The sequence below is a fragment of the Neodiprion lecontei genome, chromosome 2, assembly GCF_021901455.1.
Source record: "Neodiprion lecontei isolate iyNeoLeco1 chromosome 2, iyNeoLeco1.1, whole genome shotgun sequence".
Classification (NCBI taxonomy): domain Eukaryota; kingdom Metazoa; phylum Arthropoda; class Insecta; order Hymenoptera; family Diprionidae; genus Neodiprion; species Neodiprion lecontei.
In genome coordinates, this window is record NC_060261.1 from 24793511 (window position 1) to 24813594 (window position 20084).

A 20084-nucleotide genomic window follows, 5' to 3' on the forward strand; every position below is an offset into this window, starting at 1 on the left:
CTCTCAGTGCTTTGATCACGTGATCAACAGCGTTCAGAAATTTAACAGCTTCCACTATTGATAATTATTATTATTGAATATTGTCATTTAAAAATACCGGCCGTTAAAAACAAAAATGGAAAATTTGAAGAAATTGTGTTTATTATAGTGTGAAACAAATATTATGTATGAAATCAAAATAACGCCAAAAAATGTCGATCACCGTATACTGTACTGTGTTCCGTTTTAAACAGTAACCAGTATAGCTAAGTAAAAAGGAACGGCTTCGCAGTACACTAAATTGACGTCACACCTTACAGTGCTCGCAGTGTATATCGGAACATATCCAAGTATAATTCCTATGTCCATGTTAGAACTCATCCTGTTACCGCCTCTTTAGTCCTTAGGCTGGATTTTCACGTGCGGCAAACAGCTGGATGTAGCATATTTTAATTCGTTATTTCACCAAAATCACTAAGTTAGACATCACAAAATGGTGATTTTGGTGAATTGACCGATCAGAGCATGCTGCGTCCAGCTGTTTGCTGTATGTGAAAATCTAGCCTGAGTGTGAGATTCTTGTAACCGGAAGGTTCAAGGAACCGTCTAGCTATTATAAATATCCCTAGGTAGAGAAGCCCCTTAGAGCATATACAGTATGGTGGCAGCCTGGTGACAGAAAAAGTTTCCCCGAGCCGGCGAAAGAGAGGGACATAGTATCTGAATTTTCGTCTAATTCAACTTCACTACGATCCTTATCATCTATGTATATCGCTAACGATGTAGTCGGTATATACGCTATAATTATAGATTCTTGGTGGCAGATCGTCGTTCCATAACAACTGACGGGTCACGCTCTTTGCCCAATCTGGCATGACTCTATTGCATATTACAACAATAATATTACCAGCTCGCTTTATTTCTAAAGTTCGCATATCTAGCTGAAATCTATCAGTGAATAGTGTGATCAATTTTTCCTGGTTTGCCAAGAGATTCATCTGCAAAATTGAAATGTTGATGTAGTAGTTGAAATCGTAATTTTGACGAAGGTTGTTAATTGTGAGCGGGTGGCTTTTAGCGGGGAATTGTGTGGTTGGATTTGTGTCTTCTTGGAGTAGGGGAAGCGTGAGTTCTAAAATTTTTGGAGTTTACTCCTTAAGAAACGATTTTAGTTATAAGGCCTGGTACGGAAATTTTGAGTGGGGTAAAAAAATATATATCTGTAGGATTGAACGTGCAAAAGAATGAGATGGGATACATTACAGAGCGTATCCTATACTCGGGGTCGCCTCTTTGCGCGATGCTTCGTAGTCTCACTGTATAGTTCACTACCTCTGGTCTGAGAGTTGAATGTGTGCGTATGTTTGTACGGGAGTGTTGTGTGCCTGCGTATTACGAAGTGCTGCCGCAACTTGTACGCTGCTGCTGAGTACAGGGTATGCATGCTGTGTAATAAATGTAAGCTACCGCGATACATCTAGTAGCATTCATTGTATAGATTCAACGTACGCAACAGCAACCTAACCATCAACTTTTAATGTTTTGATTTTAAAGTTTTCTTGTACTTCTATGCATTGATACGTGTATTTTTATATATCATTAAACAAATCATCTAGTGATTAAAGTTAAAATAATCCGAATAATTACAGGTATATGTTTGTTTCTCTTATCGTTTTGGAAAGTGCGTTCATTTACCCTCTTTTTCAATTCGATATATATCATAATTATTGTTCGTAAGGAGTAGGTAAACGCCAGTCGTGCGTCGGAGCTGACACACACACACACACCTTTTTTCTCATGGATTGGTGGGTAGCGATATTGTTTCGTATTTATTGGCTGTTCGTCGGTTGTAGTTATTTGATGTTTAATTACCTTAGTCCATCCTAAATTATCGCCTGGTAGGTGAAATATATCTGCGCTTGCTTGGATTAAGTTATAGACATTCTCTTTTTCCTCGGTATTTAAGTGTTCTAATCTCAATAAGGATTCCAAAAGCTCGACCCTGGCTTTGACTAGGTCGTTGTGGAAATTTTGAACCATGAATAATCGTTTTATTTTTGGGATATTTATTTCGTTAGGTTGATTCGTGTTTTGCGTAGAGTTATTCCGTGGGATTGCGCACGTTATCTTCCTTTTATACTCGTCTTCGGCTGTTTTCGTATAGGGTTCAGATTTGCGGATTCGCGTAGACTTCTTTATTTCTTGTCTTCTTGTATATTTATTTCTCTTGGTTTTTATTGCATTGATTTATTTCTTCTTTAAATATCGAGGTGTGTTTATTTATTACAGCCTTGTTTGCGTTGTCAGTAATATACTGTCCCATTAATTTGATTTCGTTTAATTCACTCGTTATGGGTTTACTGGGTTTAGTTTCATTCTTCTGAGATCTATCTTCTCGTTTCATGGGTTTATTGGATTCACTCAGGTTTACTACAGAATTATCATTTGTTATGGATTCGTCGGAATATTCATTATTATTTTCCTCGGATTCGTCGGAATTACTTTTACACTTGTTGTTCGTAGTTTTATTTTCATACTTCACGGATTCATTGGACTCACTTGGTATTATCGTAGTTTCATTATTATTTTTCATGGATTTATCATTATCTTTCATAGATTCATTGGATTCAACTGGATTTATTGCAGATTCGTCGTTATTTTTCATGGATTTATAGGAATGTTTCGAAGATTTATTATCGTTTTTCACAGATTCATTGGATTCGCTTGGATTTGATGCATATTCGTCATTATTTTTCATGGATTTATAGGAATATTTCGTAGATTTATTATCGTTTTTCACAGATTCATTGGATTCACTTGGATTTATCGCATATTCGTCATTATTTTTTATGGATTTATTGGAATATTTCGTAGATTTATTATCGTTTTTCACGGATTCATTGTCGTATTTTATGCATTCGTCGGGATATATTTCATATTTTGTGGGTATGTTCTTATAATTAACGGTTTCTTTTGCATTCTCGCTTTTGATTTTAAAATTCTGGGTATCTGATTCTAAAGAGTCCTCTGTTTCACTCATTTCCTCCAGGATTTGCGGTGGAATCCTCAGCCTTACTTCCGAGTCTGACGTATTAATTGCATAAAGGTACGCTTTATTATATCGATTTGCTACTAACGCGTTCCCTATGTAGACGTCACCTGCGTCTATCAGAGGTAGGTACCCTTCGGTTAACTCAGTTTTTTCGAGATTGATACGGATGCCAAGCCGTGTCCTCGATGGAATTACGATAACATCTTTCGGATTTTTGACCTTTTCCTTTCCTTTAAGAGGTTCGGAAATTTCCGTCTTTAAATCGGATTTTGTATAACCGAGACACCCGTTAGATTCTACGTCTAGGAGCGGTAAAACCTCGGCGCCTAGTTCGGTCTCCGCGAGTTTGTCGCAGTTGCCAGTCTGCGCTCTATTCCGAGTCGTTTTTTCCGACTGGTTTAGAAATGGGATTCGTACGTTACCGAATTCTAATGTGCCTTTATCAAAATTTATCTGAGCTCCATTTTCGTTGAAGAACTGGGATCCTATTATTCCGTCCTGTGGGATTGGTAAATTTTCCGGAACTATATGGAATTGAGCTTCGGTTCCTATTACGTTTATGGGAACTTCTCCCATAGTTTCTACGCACGCGGGGACTATTCCGCTAAGATTAAATTTCTTTTGTTCGTTTATTTCGATTTCTGACCTTACACAGTTATTTTCTACAATGTTCAGGTCGGAGCCTGTATCCAACATGAATGTACTCGGATTTTGTAATTCGCTCGCTTCTAATTTGATCGTAGGGATTATACTCTCTGGATTTATGATCGTGTTGATTGATTTGTTATCGGAATTTTGAGGCGGATCTATAATTATTTGTTCCATATCGCTTGTAGGCAACATCACTAGTTTTCTATCGGTACGCCCTGTATAATAGACAAGATGCGGTTGGGTATTTGAGAGCCTCCGAGGTCGCACCGTCGTTCGGCAGGCTCTCCCCGTTTCCCGAAAATGAGACTCGATTTTCTCGCGGTATTTGATTTAATCTACCACTTCGCTCTTTAATTGGACATTCACTGATTAAGTGACCGTAGTTTCTGCAATATCGACAGTGTTCGTGTGGTTGTTCTGTCTGGTATTCGTCAGGTCGGTTCGAATTGTAGGGCTGATAATTTGTTTGCGGAGTATAACGCATTTGTCTAATTATTTGATTATCGTCGTACTGATTTGGACGCTGATTTCCCTGTCTGAAATTTGATTGTGACCTCTGCGGGCTAGGGTCCCTTGAATAAGTTCTCTCACGGTACAAGTTATTGTTGGGATAAACGTTTCCGCGGTATTGATTGTTCCCTTGATAGCGATTTTCGCGATATTGATTATTTCTAGGATAACCTTGTTGATTAGGGGAGTTCGACCTTCGATTACTGTAATTGTCTTGGTTACTAAAATTCGGAGGTCCCTGTTGTCGATTGGGACGATTTTCTCTTGAATCGTAACCGGGTTGCGGTTGGTAATTTATTTGACGATTTTGATGTTTCGGAAATTGATTTCGCGAGTTAGTGGTATTTTGCAGTTGGTAGGTGTTCGAGTTACGTCGAGCATCCGAATAAGCATCTCTCGAATTATAATTATCCCTATAGTCTGCTCGATTACCTTGGGTAACATAAGTTTGGTTCCGAGGTTTACGGTGATCGTAATAGCTTTTATCTGAATTATATTGGCAATCGTATTTATCGTGGTCGTTTACTCCACATACAACGCAATTATATGGTTGAAACATCGCGTAATTTATCGTAGCGTCTTGAATTGTGCTAGGTTGATCTCCTCGTCTAAGTTGGATTTTAATTTTCTCCTGTTTTTCTATTTTCATCACCGCGTCGACCAGTTCTTTTAGAGTACCGGGTACTGTGGGGATTTTTCCGTCGATTTCGGGTCTTAATCCGCGCAGAAAAGCGGCTTTGCCGTCCGCTTCGGTATTTCGCGTAAAAATTTCGAAATCATCTTTACGTTGTTCTTGCAAGAATGCCTGTCTTATATTTTCCATCGCTTCGCGTACCCTTGATGCGTACGTCACGACGTCTTCATTCAGTCTTTGGAAAATTTTCCCTAGTTCACCCTGACACAGATTAACGGATTTGGCTGGTCCATAAAGCTCATTTATTCGCGCGGTTAATTTGTCTACGGTATCGAACCGTTCGTTCTCGATCACACGTCGAGCTACTCCCTTGATTTTATCACGTATTATTCGCGCGAGGCTTAATTCGACTTGAGGCGGAACCATTTCGCGTGCATCCTTGCATCCCTGCACAAAACTTCTAACCTGGGACGGATTGCCGTCAAACACCGGGACTGCCTCTAAGGCATCCTTAATTGAGATATAATGATAAGTCGGTGCGGGTAAGGCGGTTGCGCCTGTACTTGCAACGGGTTCGCTCACCATTTTAAATTCCTGAGGAATCTTAATATGTGTTTGGGATTGGTTTTCCGAATCAGGCGTTTGAATAAGTATTTGAGTGGGTTTTTCTGTTTTTCTCGAGTTCTCCGGAGAATTTTTATTCGTTGGATTAGAATTTTCGTTGGAGATTTGTGACTGTTTGGGAGTGAGACTTGAGTTTCCCGACGCGTTCGTCTCCTCTAAATTTTCTAATTGCCCTTCAAATAATTGGGTGCCCTGCGTACTAACTTGTGATCTAAGTCGTCGGTCTGAAGGCGGAGTATGTACTACGGCTGAGCGTTTTTATCGACAGGAGGGTCTTCCTTTCCCATTTAATGTTGGGATTGCACAATCGGATTTATTTGCTTATAACTGGGTTGGAAGTGGGGATTAATTGTTCGGGATTCGTATAATAGCGACAATTCCGGGGACTGCTGAGACGAAAGAGAGACAGGACAGGTTTGATAGCGGGGAGCTTGAGAGTAATAAAAAAAAAATATTTCTGACTCGTTTTTATGAATATGGATAACGAGTTGGGGTGCTGTGATGTTCTGAACAACTCTCCTTATTTTATGGGTTCCCGATCAATAACCGATGCGTATGTGATGACTGAATTTGAATTTTTGTTAATAAGGTTTATTTTAACTTTTAGATTCCGTGTCGGAGGAAAAGGAGGTGGAAATCGTTGGAAGTTTGAACGTGAGGTATTCAGAAATAATTTTTGCCTTTTTCCTAATCTTTGCGTCTTCTTCGCTAATCGTTCTGGGTCGCGTTGGGGGCTCGAACAGCTTATTTCTTTCTTTTATTCGTTCTTCTGTATCTCCCGTGTAATAGCAAATATCTTCAGAAGTTCCGATGGTATGGTTAGAATTCAGCGGTTTATTGAGATATCAGACCTTTACAGAGTCCGGGATTTCGTGCGGATCGTTTAATATAATCGGCTGAGTATATTGTTCCTAAAGCTTTGCTATGGTTCCGCGTTTCCTTCCGTTTATTTCGTTCGATTTTGGGAGCATTCGTTATGAGAACAAAGGGTATTTGTCAGAGGTTTCGATTAAAGGTTGGAATCTTGGTTCGACAGAGTATTTCGATGAAAACAAGGGATCTCAGTGACACGAGATCCCAGTAGGTGCGATATTGAAGAAATATTTGAATGGAAAATTTCCAGAGCGGATGGAAAAATTCTTGACTGACTCATTGATTTTTAGAATTTTGGCGAGTTAACGGGTATTAAAATTCAGGTTTGTTGAGTTATTTTATTAAATCGAGCGAGATTAGGATGATTTTCAGTTCGTGTCGGTAGCGCGCAAAACTTCCGCCGTCCGTCGGTCGCTACTCGCGTCACAAAAAGTTTTTCGCGATTATAACGTTTGGTTTCCCGGCCGATGCACCAAAAAAAAATTTTATATGTGACGTCGGAACGGTACCTGGTGGAAATTTCCAGATGTTAGACACCGGAATCATTCACACAGCCACAGTTAGACTCACATCAGTAGTTTGGGTCACCAATTACCGATAAAGTATTGAAATACACCGGACAACGGGCATTCTGTCGCTCTAATCGAACGAACCGAGGAAGGAGTAATTATTGGATAAAAAATTTAATTAATTGGCTTACCTCTTGAGAATACTCTGGATATGATGACTTACAGCGTAGATTGGTGAGAGGATTTAACGGAATAACTGATTCTAATATATTTGGATACTTTGATTAACTTGGATTTATTTTACAAGTTCAATATTTCAAGTCACAAAAACGGAGTTACTTAGTGTAAGATCTTAAATTAATATGACAAAATGGAGCTGAAAGCTCGCTGGACTTTTGGGCAGAGTAACGTTGTATGAAAAGTTTAAATGCAAAAGGCAAAAGGATTTTACCGCGAGACTGTACCGGAACAAGATGACGAATCTGGTGGTAGAAACCAAGAAGACGATCGGGTGATCGGTGGCCGTTTTTATAGGGGTCGATCGTTGCGCAGAACGATCCCCTTCTTTAGATTTTGTCACCTTTTGCGCACCTTCCCCTTTCTCTAGGAATTCTAATTAGGACACGATCTCCTCGCCGCATGCACGCCTGTGATCTTAGTTCATTAGCTATTACTATATTGCAAGTTTTTACATATGGTATAACGCTGCACTGGTGCGGTGATGTAGGTGCGGGGTCGTTGTTCTGTAATTTTCCATTCTGCGTGGGCTTTGTTGTTGGGGCGCAAGCCCCCCTTGGCCCCTCGGCTACTGTGCTTCTTCCCCCGTCTTGTGCTATTGGCAGCTATTTCCTAATATAGTAATCGCAGTGCGTATGCGCTAGTGGTGACTCATGTTTTATGTTAGTGCCGTGTGCATTTTCAGGGTCACGATGCGCTTAATTCTAGTTCCTGTTTACTTCTTAATATTTTTACTATCTTGCTCGTTACAAAGTCCATATGTCATATTGGTCACTCGTCGTTTGTTAGTTTTATAGCGTGTATCTATATAAAATTACATATGTATTATAATTGATTACTGTCGGTATTCACCTGGAGTACAATAGCGATTTTTTATGAGACATAGTTGCTATTTGCTTAACATTATTAAAATCGCGCTGCTGCGAATATTCTTAGGTGTTTGTGTTATAATTATCTTAACAGATTTAGGGTATTTAACAATTTGATAATCCATAATTTTAGAGCAGGTTTACATGTGTGCTTTCGTATATAATTCTCTTCTGTAATTATTAATTCTTATATTGATATAAATCGGCTTGGAAGCTTCTAGAACGTTTTTCTTATGTTTGTTGGTTGCCTGTCATTGGGCGTTGCCACGTATGCATCTTTGAGTTTATTACGAGTTGATTTACCTTCAATCGTTTCGTCGGTAAGTTTCCTAATGTGTTCTCTAGATGAAGCTCTGTATGGCTCCACATTGGAGATCTGCATTGCCTTCAAAACGTTGCTCGTGTTGCCTTCAATACGGCGTTACGGAGGAAGGTATAGTTCATGCTGGATAATTAGTATTCACGGTTTTGAAGGTTTTGCAGTCTCTGGTTTTATGGGTTATTGCAGCAGTGCTATCTTTACATTATATTGGTTATATATTTATCTATGGTTTTACAGTTTTCTATACTCCAGGCTATATGGTATGGCGTAAGTTGCTTATAGTTGGTATGTTCCGATATACACTGCGAGCACTGTAAGGTGTGTCGTCAATTTAGTATACTGCCAAGCCGTTCCTGTATAGTTAGCTATACTGGTTACTGCTTAAAACGGAACGCAGTACAGTATACTGTGATCGACATTTTTTGGCGTTAATTTCATTTCATACATAATATTTGTTTCACATTGCAATAAACACAATTTATTCAAATTTTCCATTTTTGTTTTTAACGGCCGATATTTTTAAATGACAATATTCAATAATAATAATTATCAATAGTGGAAGCTGTTCAATTTCTGAACGCTGTTGATCACGTGATCAAAGCACTGAGAGCACCTTACCTCGAAAGCACCAGTGTTCACAGTAGAAAAATGGCGACGATTTATGACGTCATATATTTCCCTAGGATGCTGCGACTGTATACTGTCCGTCTATAACGGAACGAATTTCTCCCCAGTAAGAGCACTGAACAGTGCTCGCAGTGTATATCGAAACATACCCAGTATAGCTCTCAGCTCCGAATGCACAAATGGCATTGTCGAGTGCTATATAATAATTGGATATAATCGTGTTAGTTAATTATGGTGTTAATATGATAGTGATATATAATAACGTATAATAATATTATATCTCTTTGTAGTGCGAAGATCTCGTAACATGGTTTTTAAGCTTTGGTTAGTGAATGTCATAGTTATTTCCATCTAGGGATATTCCAAATAGTTAGTCAGTTGTTTTAATTCCTTATGGTTACAAGATTCTCGTACTTCGAGTTTGGTTAGTTGATAAAAGTAAGATGCAGTAATAATAGTCGATAAAACATACGGATGTTCCGGTCGGATGTTACAGGTCTATGCGTACTAGGGCCTTGTTCGTAAATTGACTGAGAGTACTCAAAATTCCCTAGGACAGAGTCAGAGCTATCCACGAACTTGGAAGCGCAAAAGAGATAAAAGATTGCTGACAGTACTGTCAGTCAATTTTCGAACACGGCCTAAGTAGGCCTCTCCTTCACTAGCGCTAGCGGCGAAAATTCACAACATTGGCTTCATTTTCGAGCACGTTTTTATAGTCGGAGTTCCCAGACCTGTCTATTAAGACCGTGCTTATAACCAAAGAGTATAGGGAGTATAGTAACGTAGCAAGCAGCCAATGAGAGCGTTTTGCTGTTGCCACATCCCAGCTGTTTGCTGCACGTGAGAAAACAGCTTAAAGCATTAGAGCATATACTGTGTATGTATATATGCTCTAAGATACCGCCACGGCGATAGAAGAGACGCTGATTACCCTAGTTTGTAACGCGATTTGCGGTTCGGTTCAAGCGTGTAGTTAGGTTAGTGTTAGGTGAACTTGACAGACCAATGTGTGGAATATATTGTTCGGTGTCTCGTAGAGACCAGAATGATGTTTCAAAGGCAGGAATTGACTCGAAAAGCACTGAGGTATTTGTTTTTTCACGTCTTCACGCCACGCAAATTCATTTCCAACAAATTTTACCACTACTTACCTCCCAGTATTTGCCGAAGGCACATGACAACGTACACACGATAGTTTGAATTTTTGAATCGGGCATCTAGAAACTTTCAAATTCCACATAAGAGAGAGAAACTAACGAATCTGTTTAATCGAATTGCTGGTCATAAAAAAAACCCATGATCGGATATACACATGTAAAATCTACAGAGCTGATGGAAATAAAGCTTATTGTCAGTAGCCAAACATGCTAAACTTTCTTTAAGCAAGACGAAGCGAATTTGTTTTTCATTTGTCATTCTATCAAAGTTTTAATTTTATATGAGTTTTCACCAAATTGTAACCATTGTACTTCATCGTGTTGTTTTAAATAATATCTAGCTAGGTTTAGCATTACACTTGGCGGGGGGCTTTGGTAACACAACAAATGTTAGCCAATTAATTTTATTCACTGTAATATATAAAACTACTCAGAATTACATGGCTACCAATGTATTCCACATAGAAATCTGTGACCGAAACTGATAGGAGATTTGTTATTTGCTCATTACAGTTATTGAAAAATTGGTTAATCTGACAGCATCTGTAGGTTGTGAACAGAGCTGGCGGATCGACATGCACTTGGCAGTTGTCCTGCTACAGCTATCTTATAGGGCGTTAGCCAGAGTCACGCCGTATATTAACATATTTTAAGGAATATTCATGATCTTATTCAAATGTTACTTTCTACATTTAACCCTGTGTGGTCTCAATGTAATTTAGCTATTTCCGCAGTCACACTGGGTGCGCCGTCCATGTACAGTTGTCAACGTGTTAAATTGCTTAAGAACTTCTAAAAAAATACATGAATACTCTTGAATCTTTCTAAAATCGAACCCATAATTATTTGAGTACAAAAGTTATTGTATCTTATATTATGCATTAGTATCTGAACGAAAACGCCAGAAAACCATGTTTTGGCCTCAATTTCAAGAAGTAAAAAATGTGCTATACTGAACAACAAATTACCATGGATTGTTGTCATGGACACCCTAATGTTCAAGAATAATTGAGTTTGGATCGTTTCTGCCCCAAACTATAATTATTGGATAGCTTGGAAATGCACAATTTCAAAGAGATGCAAATTAATGATTTTTATGAAAAATAAATCGAACAACATTTTTTATTGCAAAAATAATATTATCTTTAAGCAAACACGAAATTAGAAATGAAAACTAACACTAAGTAAAAAAAAAATGAATTGCTCTTTTGGAAAAGAATGCTTATACCTGTTGTTTGGACATAAAGAAATCAGTCAATTAAGACATTGATTTACACATTTTAATGCACCATTAGAAGTCTTTTAAATAAAAAAAAGATCAAAAAGACTTTTAAATCCCAAGTTTTACTCAGACGGCGGTTGCACGGGGTCGTTTTTGTCCCCTCAAGTTTAAACCGCTGTAGCTCAAGAACAAATGGGTGGAGGACGGCCAGAACTTACCTGTACGAAGTTTTTTTGGAAATGGAAGCTGCGCCTTATTCCTTTTCGGTTTGTCGGGAATTCCCAAGTATAACTCTGCTTGGGACAAATTGACCTAGTGTGATTGCCCAGGAGTAATTGCAAACAATTTAATTTTGGTGAAATTGCACAAATATAAATATTTTTGGAATATTGAATAGTTTAATTAAATTTGAGTTTATTTTTGCAATGCAAAAACTCAAGTTAAACTAACTTAAAAATTAAAAAATTAAAATAATTAACCAGGAGGAGTGTTGAATACATGGTAGTACCGCTTTTCCAAGACAGAATGCAGATCATGAGATTTGTGCCTTATACTTACATTAATTATTTCACTCGGTGCCATGTTTTGCGGTATACACGGAATCTTAAAAATGGCTCAACCAATTTATTTCAACTTTGGAAACAGTGTAATTGGACAGTTTATCCTCAACATCACGACCTTTTTGTCTCGGTAGCATAATTGTGCCCATTTTAAGTTGAAATTCTATTTTTCAGCCAATATCTAACTTTTTTATTGCCTTAACAAAAAAAGAAAAAAGAAGACTAGTACAAAGGTGAGATCGTGGTAAAGTGAATAAGCTATTTGAAAATAGTTTCCTCAAATGTGAAATAAATTGGTTGTACTATTTTAGAAATATCGTAGATACTACAAAACATGTCTTGGAACGAAATAGTTGACGTTATTGTCGATAGCAATGCTACCTATCAATAGATTCCAATGAAAAACTCATTAAATCAAGCTTGATCTATATATTTTTGAATAAAAGACACCCGAATTAATTTGTATAATTGCTCGTGAATACTTGAATTCCCTAATTCACCCGCTTATTCACCCGTCTTCTCATTCATACCTCCTTATTGTGAGACAATTGGTATTATATAGAATAATTATTTCAGTGGACAAAGTGCAAAGGTGCAATGAATGCCAGAGGTCCTGATGGAACTTCGGAACTATTCCGAAGATTAGCCAAACAGTGGGACGGCCATTTTGCAGCGAGCATTTTATGGATGCAAGGAAGCAACCCTGTCATGCAGCCATGTACAGATTCTGATGTTAATGGTAATGTCCTACTGTGGAATGGAGATGTTTTTAATGGAAGTTTGGTGAGTGAACACATTAGCAAATCAAGAAGTTTTGTGAAAGTATGAAGCCTTTTGTTCTGAATTCTATTTCCACTGTTTCCATGACTGGAATATTTGCAGTAAAAAGAAACTGCAAAATTATTTGTCAATATCATATGTTGTTCCCGACACAGGATAAAGGGCATCATGCGTTTATAACTAGCCCACACTCTGTTCTTGAACAAGATTATTATACTAATGAACAATAAAAAAAAAAAATGCTATAACATCTCATATTTATTAAACTTGCTTATACTGAAACCTCCAAGTAGTTCTTCCTACCAAAGAGATTTGGTAATATTTTCTGTAACAATGTGTTGTACTTGTTTTCAAAATTTATTAACAATCAGCTGATGGCAATTAACCCTCTGAAGCATACATTTTTCCTTGCAGTCAAATTTCTTAAAGCTCGGTACATTAGGGTTCGCCACATTGCTGATTTCAAAAATGTGGTCAAATCTGACAAATTTTCAAAATTCAAAATGGTGGATCTAATATGAGTGAATAGGATCAATTTTTATGATTTCAGTCCGCCATCTTGAATTTTGCAATTCCGACATCGGATTCGTTTTCAGTGTCGCCAAAAACCCTCGAACTAACAAATTTCAAGCCAGCATGATCAATTTTTATCTTTTCCTAGACTGCCATATTGGATCCGCTATTCTGAATTTTCAAATTTTGATATCGGATTAACGAGTTCCACTTTGCTGGTTCCCACAGCCTTCCCACAACTACATTTATTCTGTAAAAACAAGCATTTTCAAAACTGTTTATTTATAGTGCTCATTGTATTCGTGGAATCATCATAACCCCTCTTAAAACATCAACATTGACATCTTAGAAGACAAATTAGGCAAAAAAAATGACAGTGATATCTCAAAAATTGAATATAAATCTTGAATAACCAATTCATAAAAGGTGTCTCATATGTAAGATGCTGTGCCACAAAGGGTTAAGTCGGGGAAAAACAAGAAATCACTCAAAATTGGACAACAACATTAGTCGCAAATTACTAACCTAGACAAAAATTCCAAAATTTTATCTTCACTGTTTCCTTAATTGTCCGAGATAATATGGTAACTTTCGGGGAATTGAATCATTTTAATCGCATATTATACTAGGTGAAGAAAATTTGGCAATGATGTATGCCAAGGTACACGTCTCAATGTGTTGCTCAGAACATTTTTTGTAAAATGTACCAAAATTATGTCACACAAAAAATCCATTCCTTTCTTTAGGCAAGCGATACAGAGTGTGATACAACGACACTGCTAAAAAGGTTCAGTTCTTCCCAAAATGTTGTCGCAACACTGTTGGAGGTCCAGGGACCTTATAGTTTTATATACTTCAATAAGTCAGACAATTGTTTGTACTTTGGGCGAGATTCGATCGGTAGACACAGTCTATTAATAAAATTGAACGAGGACAAGACTTTGCTGACATTGTGCTCTGTTGGGAATAAAAATGTGAAAAATATGACAGAGGTACCAGCAATTGGAATATTTGTAACAAACTTAAACTGTGAAGAGTTCAATTTGACTTGTTATCCATGGAAAGAACCAAATCTTAGGTTCACAGATATTATTGAAGATCTTGAGACAAGTTTGAACATGGATATTGATGTAAAAGAAACCATTGTCAAACCAGAAATTGATAATTCAATTCTATATCTCGATCCAGAGATCAAAGATGTCCAATATCTCAAAAACATTGATTACAATCAAAATTTCAGTCAAATAATGGAACAGCTATTAGAAAACAAGGAAGTATACCAAAGAGTGGAAAACATTTTAAGGTTTCTGAGAAGTTCTGTCGAAGTTAGAGTTAGAAAAAAACCTAACTACTGCAGGAATTGTATAAGCTTGTATCTGAATGGTGAAGAAGTAAACTGCAAGCATGCCAAAATTGGTATACTTTTCTCGGGTGGATTGGATTCTGCAATTTTAGCTGTTATCGCTAATCAATTTGTCCCAGAAAATGAAGAAATTGATTTAATTAACGTTGCTTTTGAGAAAATAAAGAATCCAAATTCAAATTGCACAAAGGAAGCTGCCACTATCAATTACGATGTACCTGACAGAAAAACAGGCAAACAAACTTTTACTGAACTTGAAAGGATTTGTCCTAATAGAAGGTGGAACTTTATACAGGTTTGTTAGTTAATTAGTAAAAGTATTTTAAAAGGTTACAGGACTCTTGAAAAACAAAGCGAAATGCCATATGTAACAAAAAATTACAAATTGATGAAATGAAGTACCGGACCTATCTAGTTTCGAATTGACATTCCGATGAGTAGGTGTATTTAGTCCAGTCAAATAGAACTTGAAAATGACAAAACGGATTAAAAAGCCAAATTTTTTAGGGCAAGTAGAGGGTCATCTGAGATGCCCAAAAACACCAAAATCCAACAAAATTTCCTTGTGCATCGGCCGCCATCTTGAACAACAGATAATCCTCGATATCTCGGCTCCCATTGGTCGGATTTTCGATTTTTTTTTAGTTTTTTAGAAAAAAATATTGTCTACAACTTTTATTGGAAGAATATTTTCATAGCGGTGAATGAAAACGTTTTACAATAAAAAAAAGTGCCATAAATTGATGTCTAATAATGTTTATTGTCAATTATATTGCCCCCTTTAGATGTTATCGATAAATTTTTCATATAAAAGTTGTAGGGGACTAAATTCTGAATAATTTATGTCTTTACGATTTTGCGATTACTCGAATATTACTTGAGATAGAGAGCGTCAAAGTTGTCTCTGTCCGCATTCTATCTGCAAAGCTTACGGACTAATTTGACTGGACTAATTACACAGTATCTATATTATTTTATCTGAGAGAATTGGATACATACAAAAGGTATGTTCGATTACTTGGTATTTATAGGAATAATTTAATTATGTCTATACTCGGCCAAAATCTGATCTTTGTGCTTACATTCAAATCAATTTAATTTACTAATCGCGTTAGTTATAACATCTCTTGCCTATTAACATTCAGAACACATCCTCCAATTTTATTTTGAATATCCGGAAGCCCAATTTCTAGTAAAAAATATAAAAAATGGAAGAAATGACATTTTTTTACAAAAATTTCTTGTATTGAAGTAAACAATTTTGTGAGGTTTTTTTTTCATTTTAATATTTCTAACGATGCAATTGAAATATGGTGATTGATTCTAAAGTGTTTGACGAATATCTGAGAATTTTTTCAAGTTGATCGGTTAAGTTGTTTTGAAATGGTGGACCGTGAAAGAGTGCAGAGAATCTTACAAACCCACAGTGTGCTCTGTGATAGAAAAAATAGTTGTGTGCTCTGAGGGTTAATGAAGATACTTCTTAAGATTTCAGTGCTTGACGAAATCCGTTACAATTACTCGTAATTTCATTGTGTATTGTACAGCTACCCCATAAGATATAAAATACGAATGGTTATTATTAGCTATCTTGTCAGAATCTCTTGGAACTGCATAGCATTTGTTATAGATTGTCAGGTTTATAAGCTCATCATTGATTCACAATTATTATTGCTATGCTTGTAATTAATCATATTTTCAAGTTTTATTGTATGTACAAGAGTTAAAACAATGAAATTGTATTAAAATAGAGAAACGGCAGATGGAATTTTCCAGAGTACTGTACCCTAGAAAAGTTCTACAAAAAGTTTCAAGGTCGAATAACCGTCAGCAAAATTTTAATTAATCATTTTAGGTAAACGTAATGCAAGTAGAGCTTCAGAATTATCGTTCCAATCATATTTGTAACCTCGTTTATCCATTGCGCACTGTATTGGATGAAAGCTTGGGGTGTGCTGTATGGTTTGCCAGCAAAGCTAAGGGTGTGCTGATGCCAACTGAAATACCATATGAATCTTCGTGCAGAATACTTCTCCTTGGTATGGGAGCTGACGAACTATTTGGAGGATACATGCGGCACAGAACGACATTAAAGCATAAAGGCTGGGACATGCTAGCACAGGAATTACGTGGGGAACTAGAAAGGATATCTGAACGAAATTTAGGAAGAGATGACAGGGTTGTATCTGACCATGGAAGGCAATCTAGATTGCCATACTTGGATGAAAATTTTGTCAAATATGTCCAGACCCTCAAGCCATGGGAAAGGTAACTGCTGCAATACAAATTGTATTGTGTTTCAATACATAATTTGTTAGATGGTAATGAGTATTGGAACATGTCCTCATGACATCAGAGCCTGGTTGTTGACGCCATTTTATCAGCAAATAACTCAAGTTTTTAATTTTGATGGAGGCAAATCGTAATTCTTAGGGTTTCAAATTACTCATATCACATAAATTAATGAAATGTAATCAAAAATATATCCGTTCTACCATCCACGCGCGAAAATATATGATCAGCTGTTATCCCGGTTCATTACTTTGATTTTTTTCCACCAGATGATGCATTGCGAAGCGACAATCCCAATAGCTAAAAAATTATGCAAAACAGTTTGGTTTTATCGAAAAGTTATCTTAACTATCAGTTTTATTTATACCAACATTGGTGGTGTGATAAAGAAATACCTCTGAAAAACACCACCAACTTGAATTAAATTTTACTGCTAATATTTTTTTTTTAAATGTGTTTATTTTTGAGATCTTACAGGTTTACATTTAATTACTTTTTGTTTGGCCTATCGAAGCGAGTGTTATGTAAGGCTCTTTGATCCACACGTTTGTCTGACTTTAGCCTCATTGTTAGCCTTTACCTTCTCACATCACATATCACATCCTGTTCCTGTTCTTATTACCTGACTTTACCTCACAACTCATCAGCTAAATCCCCTACCGTGTTCCTAGTTGTACACTGTACAAGAAAAGATGCAACTAATATCAGTTTCCTTGACCGCGTATTTAAGTGAGAGTGGTAGTTCACACTGTTACAGTATTTACTGTTTCATTGACAGCTCTAGTGTTGAGTTGCTGTGATGGCAGCACTAAAACAGCTTAATATTTTCTATACCATTTAAGTGATGAATTCAAAACTCTGCTGTTTATTTCAAATTTAATTTACTTTGACGAACACATACACTATTTTGACAATTAACGTGTATCTTCTACATGCAAGTATGAAGAAACTAGTAATCCACTTGAGTTGTTCACTGAAATGGCACCGAAACACATTTCAGTATCTAGCGTGATATGCACAAAACTTGCAAAATTTTGAATCTGGCGTGGCAGCACCATCACTAGGTCGGATTTCGAAAGAGAGTTAAAAATGCTTTAAGCAACTCTACGTAGCCTCTTCCCTGACAACTGTACCACACTCTACACTCAACCTCCAAATTGACTTCTAAACCGAACTTTCAAACCATCAACTTCAAATCACCTTCTACTAATCTCGATTCTCTATTCATCATTCAATAGTTCCCAACTTGATACACGACCAATTTATATACAGAGTAATTTATCGAATACTGATAACAAGTGCAACTGACACAGCCGATTTTACCTGAGGCTTGCATAACTGGCTCTCTTACTCAAGGGTCGGGTGGCCAGTATTCTGATGAATAAATAGATTTCCATAGGCAGAATGGGATTGAAAAAATGAACTAGATGAAAATTCAACCTTAAAATTTTATCCAATTGAAACAAAAATGCCTTGTATATGCAAACTTGACTGTGAAATTATACTACTGAGATACCCGTACACAAAATACATGCGCCACAAATTTTACTTGTTCTCTGTTACAAAAAGAGATTATTAATTCTATATCTTGTTTCAGGTGTTACCCAACTGATCAAATGCCAGTTGGATTGGGTGATAAACTTCTTTTACGACTAGTTGCACGTCGAATTGGTCTCCAGAGCGCGGCTAATTTTCCGAAGAGAGCTTTCCAGTTTGGATCGCGCATTGCTAATAGTAAAGAAAATGCCAAAGATGTATCCGATAGGTTGTGAACTGTAATTAATAAATAGTTACTTTTAATCGCTAAACATAATATCACAATAATTCATCATTCGCGTGCATCAAATGTCATGCCATTTTTGCAATACTTATGATAAACCTCGATAATCAAATGTAATACAGTACATTATTATTCGTAGGTATAAAGGCTAAACCAGGGTTATTGCACTATAGGCTACCGATGTGTTTCTTGTGAAAATTTACGACGGAAACGTTTCTTACTTCTTATGGGAAATTAGTTGTTTGTGAATTACAGTCTTTTGAAATAGTCCAATCCGGTAGCTTGTAACGGCTCACAACAGCTGTAGAGTGTATCATCATGAAATGATAATCTGTCAGCCCTGTTCTGAGCCATCAGATGTTACCGGATCGGCCAGTTTTAAACAGCTGTATTCGCAAATAATAAATGTCCCATCAGAAGTAAAGCGTTTCAGTCATAGATTTTCACAAGGAATACATTGGTAGCCTATGAGGCAATGGATTGGGGTCACCCTACATATTTTCGTAGTATTATGGAACATTTTAAATGTAATTTTTTATATTATGCACATGTATTTCATGTTTTTCAAGGTCGTCATAATTATTGTTCATTTCTCATTAATACTTATTATTAATCGCTGTTGATTAATTTATTGCATAGAAATCATGTTTTTATATTCAAGAGAATTAAAAGGATATGATTCTGTAACGATGGTCTCTCACTTCATGTTAACACCTTGTAGCCATATGAGTAGAGAAATAATCTTGCATGCGTCACTGATTATTATGTAGAGATAAATCGCGACAACTGTCAACAGCTGATTTTACACATTAGCAAGGCTGATGATATCATCAAAAATAGAGATAATTCTAGTGAATCTAAACACAGTTGGAAGAATCGCGAAACCAATGCGTAAAATCTTGTCTAGAATAGATGTAAATAACAGTCAACTTATGAGATTTGAGAAAAGTATGATAGAAAAATAAAGTCAAAATAGGTAAGTGAGTTAAAAAAATCTAAGAAGGAGCCTTTAAAAACCTTATTCAACGATCATGCTAACGGGAGATTCTGGAAGAAATTAAAGAATATTAAGGAAAGTAATGGTGGCCATAGGTGATGGAAAACTGACAAGTAATGAAGAAGTCAGGACAATTTTGAGGCAGTACGGAATAAAAAAAGGATAAAGCTTCCCTCATCAAAAACCAAAATCCTAATAACAATTTCTTTTCATGTGCTCAGTTCCATGACTCAAATAGATCGTGGACGTGTTTTTGAATACCCATTGATTCGGAGCTTGATTTATTGAAGATCATGTATTACTTTTACCTTTACCGACCGAGCTAATTCCTCTTTTTTTTCCTATATTAAATAAACAAAGGAACGGAGAGGATTCAATTTCACCGCAACCAAGGAACGCTTGGCCGCGCGCCTAGCTAATTGTGGGAGTATCGTTTGTTTACGAAATGATTGTAATTCCTATTTCTCATCTGGCGACCTCAACGTTGCATGAAAACAGTGTGACAATGGCTCATTTTATTTCTTATTGTT

General features: G+C 36.7%; 1 protein-coding gene across 4 annotated transcripts; it reads left to right on the top strand.

Moving 5' to 3' along the window:
- Window positions 1-950: 950 nt before the first annotated feature.
- Window positions 951-19239, top strand: LOC107219787 (asparagine synthetase domain-containing protein CG17486). Of its 4 annotated transcripts, none has more exons than XM_046731215.1 (5): window positions 951-1104; window positions 12406-12612; window positions 13869-14780; window positions 16341-16753; window positions 18375-19239. In XM_046731215.1, exons 2-5 carry the CDS (start codon window positions 12427-12429, stop codon window positions 18547-18549), a joined length of 1686 nt encoding a protein of 561 aa, XP_046587171.1. In that variant the 5' UTR covers window positions 951-1104; window positions 12406-12426; the 3' UTR covers window positions 18550-19239. The 4 variants fall into 4 exon arrangements, with proteins under 4 accessions (XP_046587171.1, XP_015513605.2, XP_046587170.1 ...); XM_015658119.2 differs by lacking the exon at window positions 951-1104 and adding an exon at window positions 9688-9976; XM_046731214.1 differs by lacking the exon at window positions 951-1104 and adding an exon at window positions 10471-11600.
- The last annotated feature ends 845 nt before the right edge of the window (window positions 19240-20084 follow it).

Bases quoted from the DNA above. Each gene is read 5' to 3' on its own strand.
- LOC107219787 (XM_015658119.2), top strand. From the start codon at position 9,896: ATGTGTGGAATATATTGTTCGGTGTCTCGTAGAGACCAGAATGATGTT. The intron at 9,977-12,405 runs GTATTTGTTTTT...TAATTATTTCAG, and splicing joins TTGACTCGAAAAGCACTGAG to TGGACAAAGTGCAAAGGTGC. The intron at 12,613-13,868 runs GTGAGTGAACAC...TCCTTTCTTTAG, and splicing joins ATGTTTTTAATGGAAGTTTG to GCAAGCGATACAGAGTGTGA.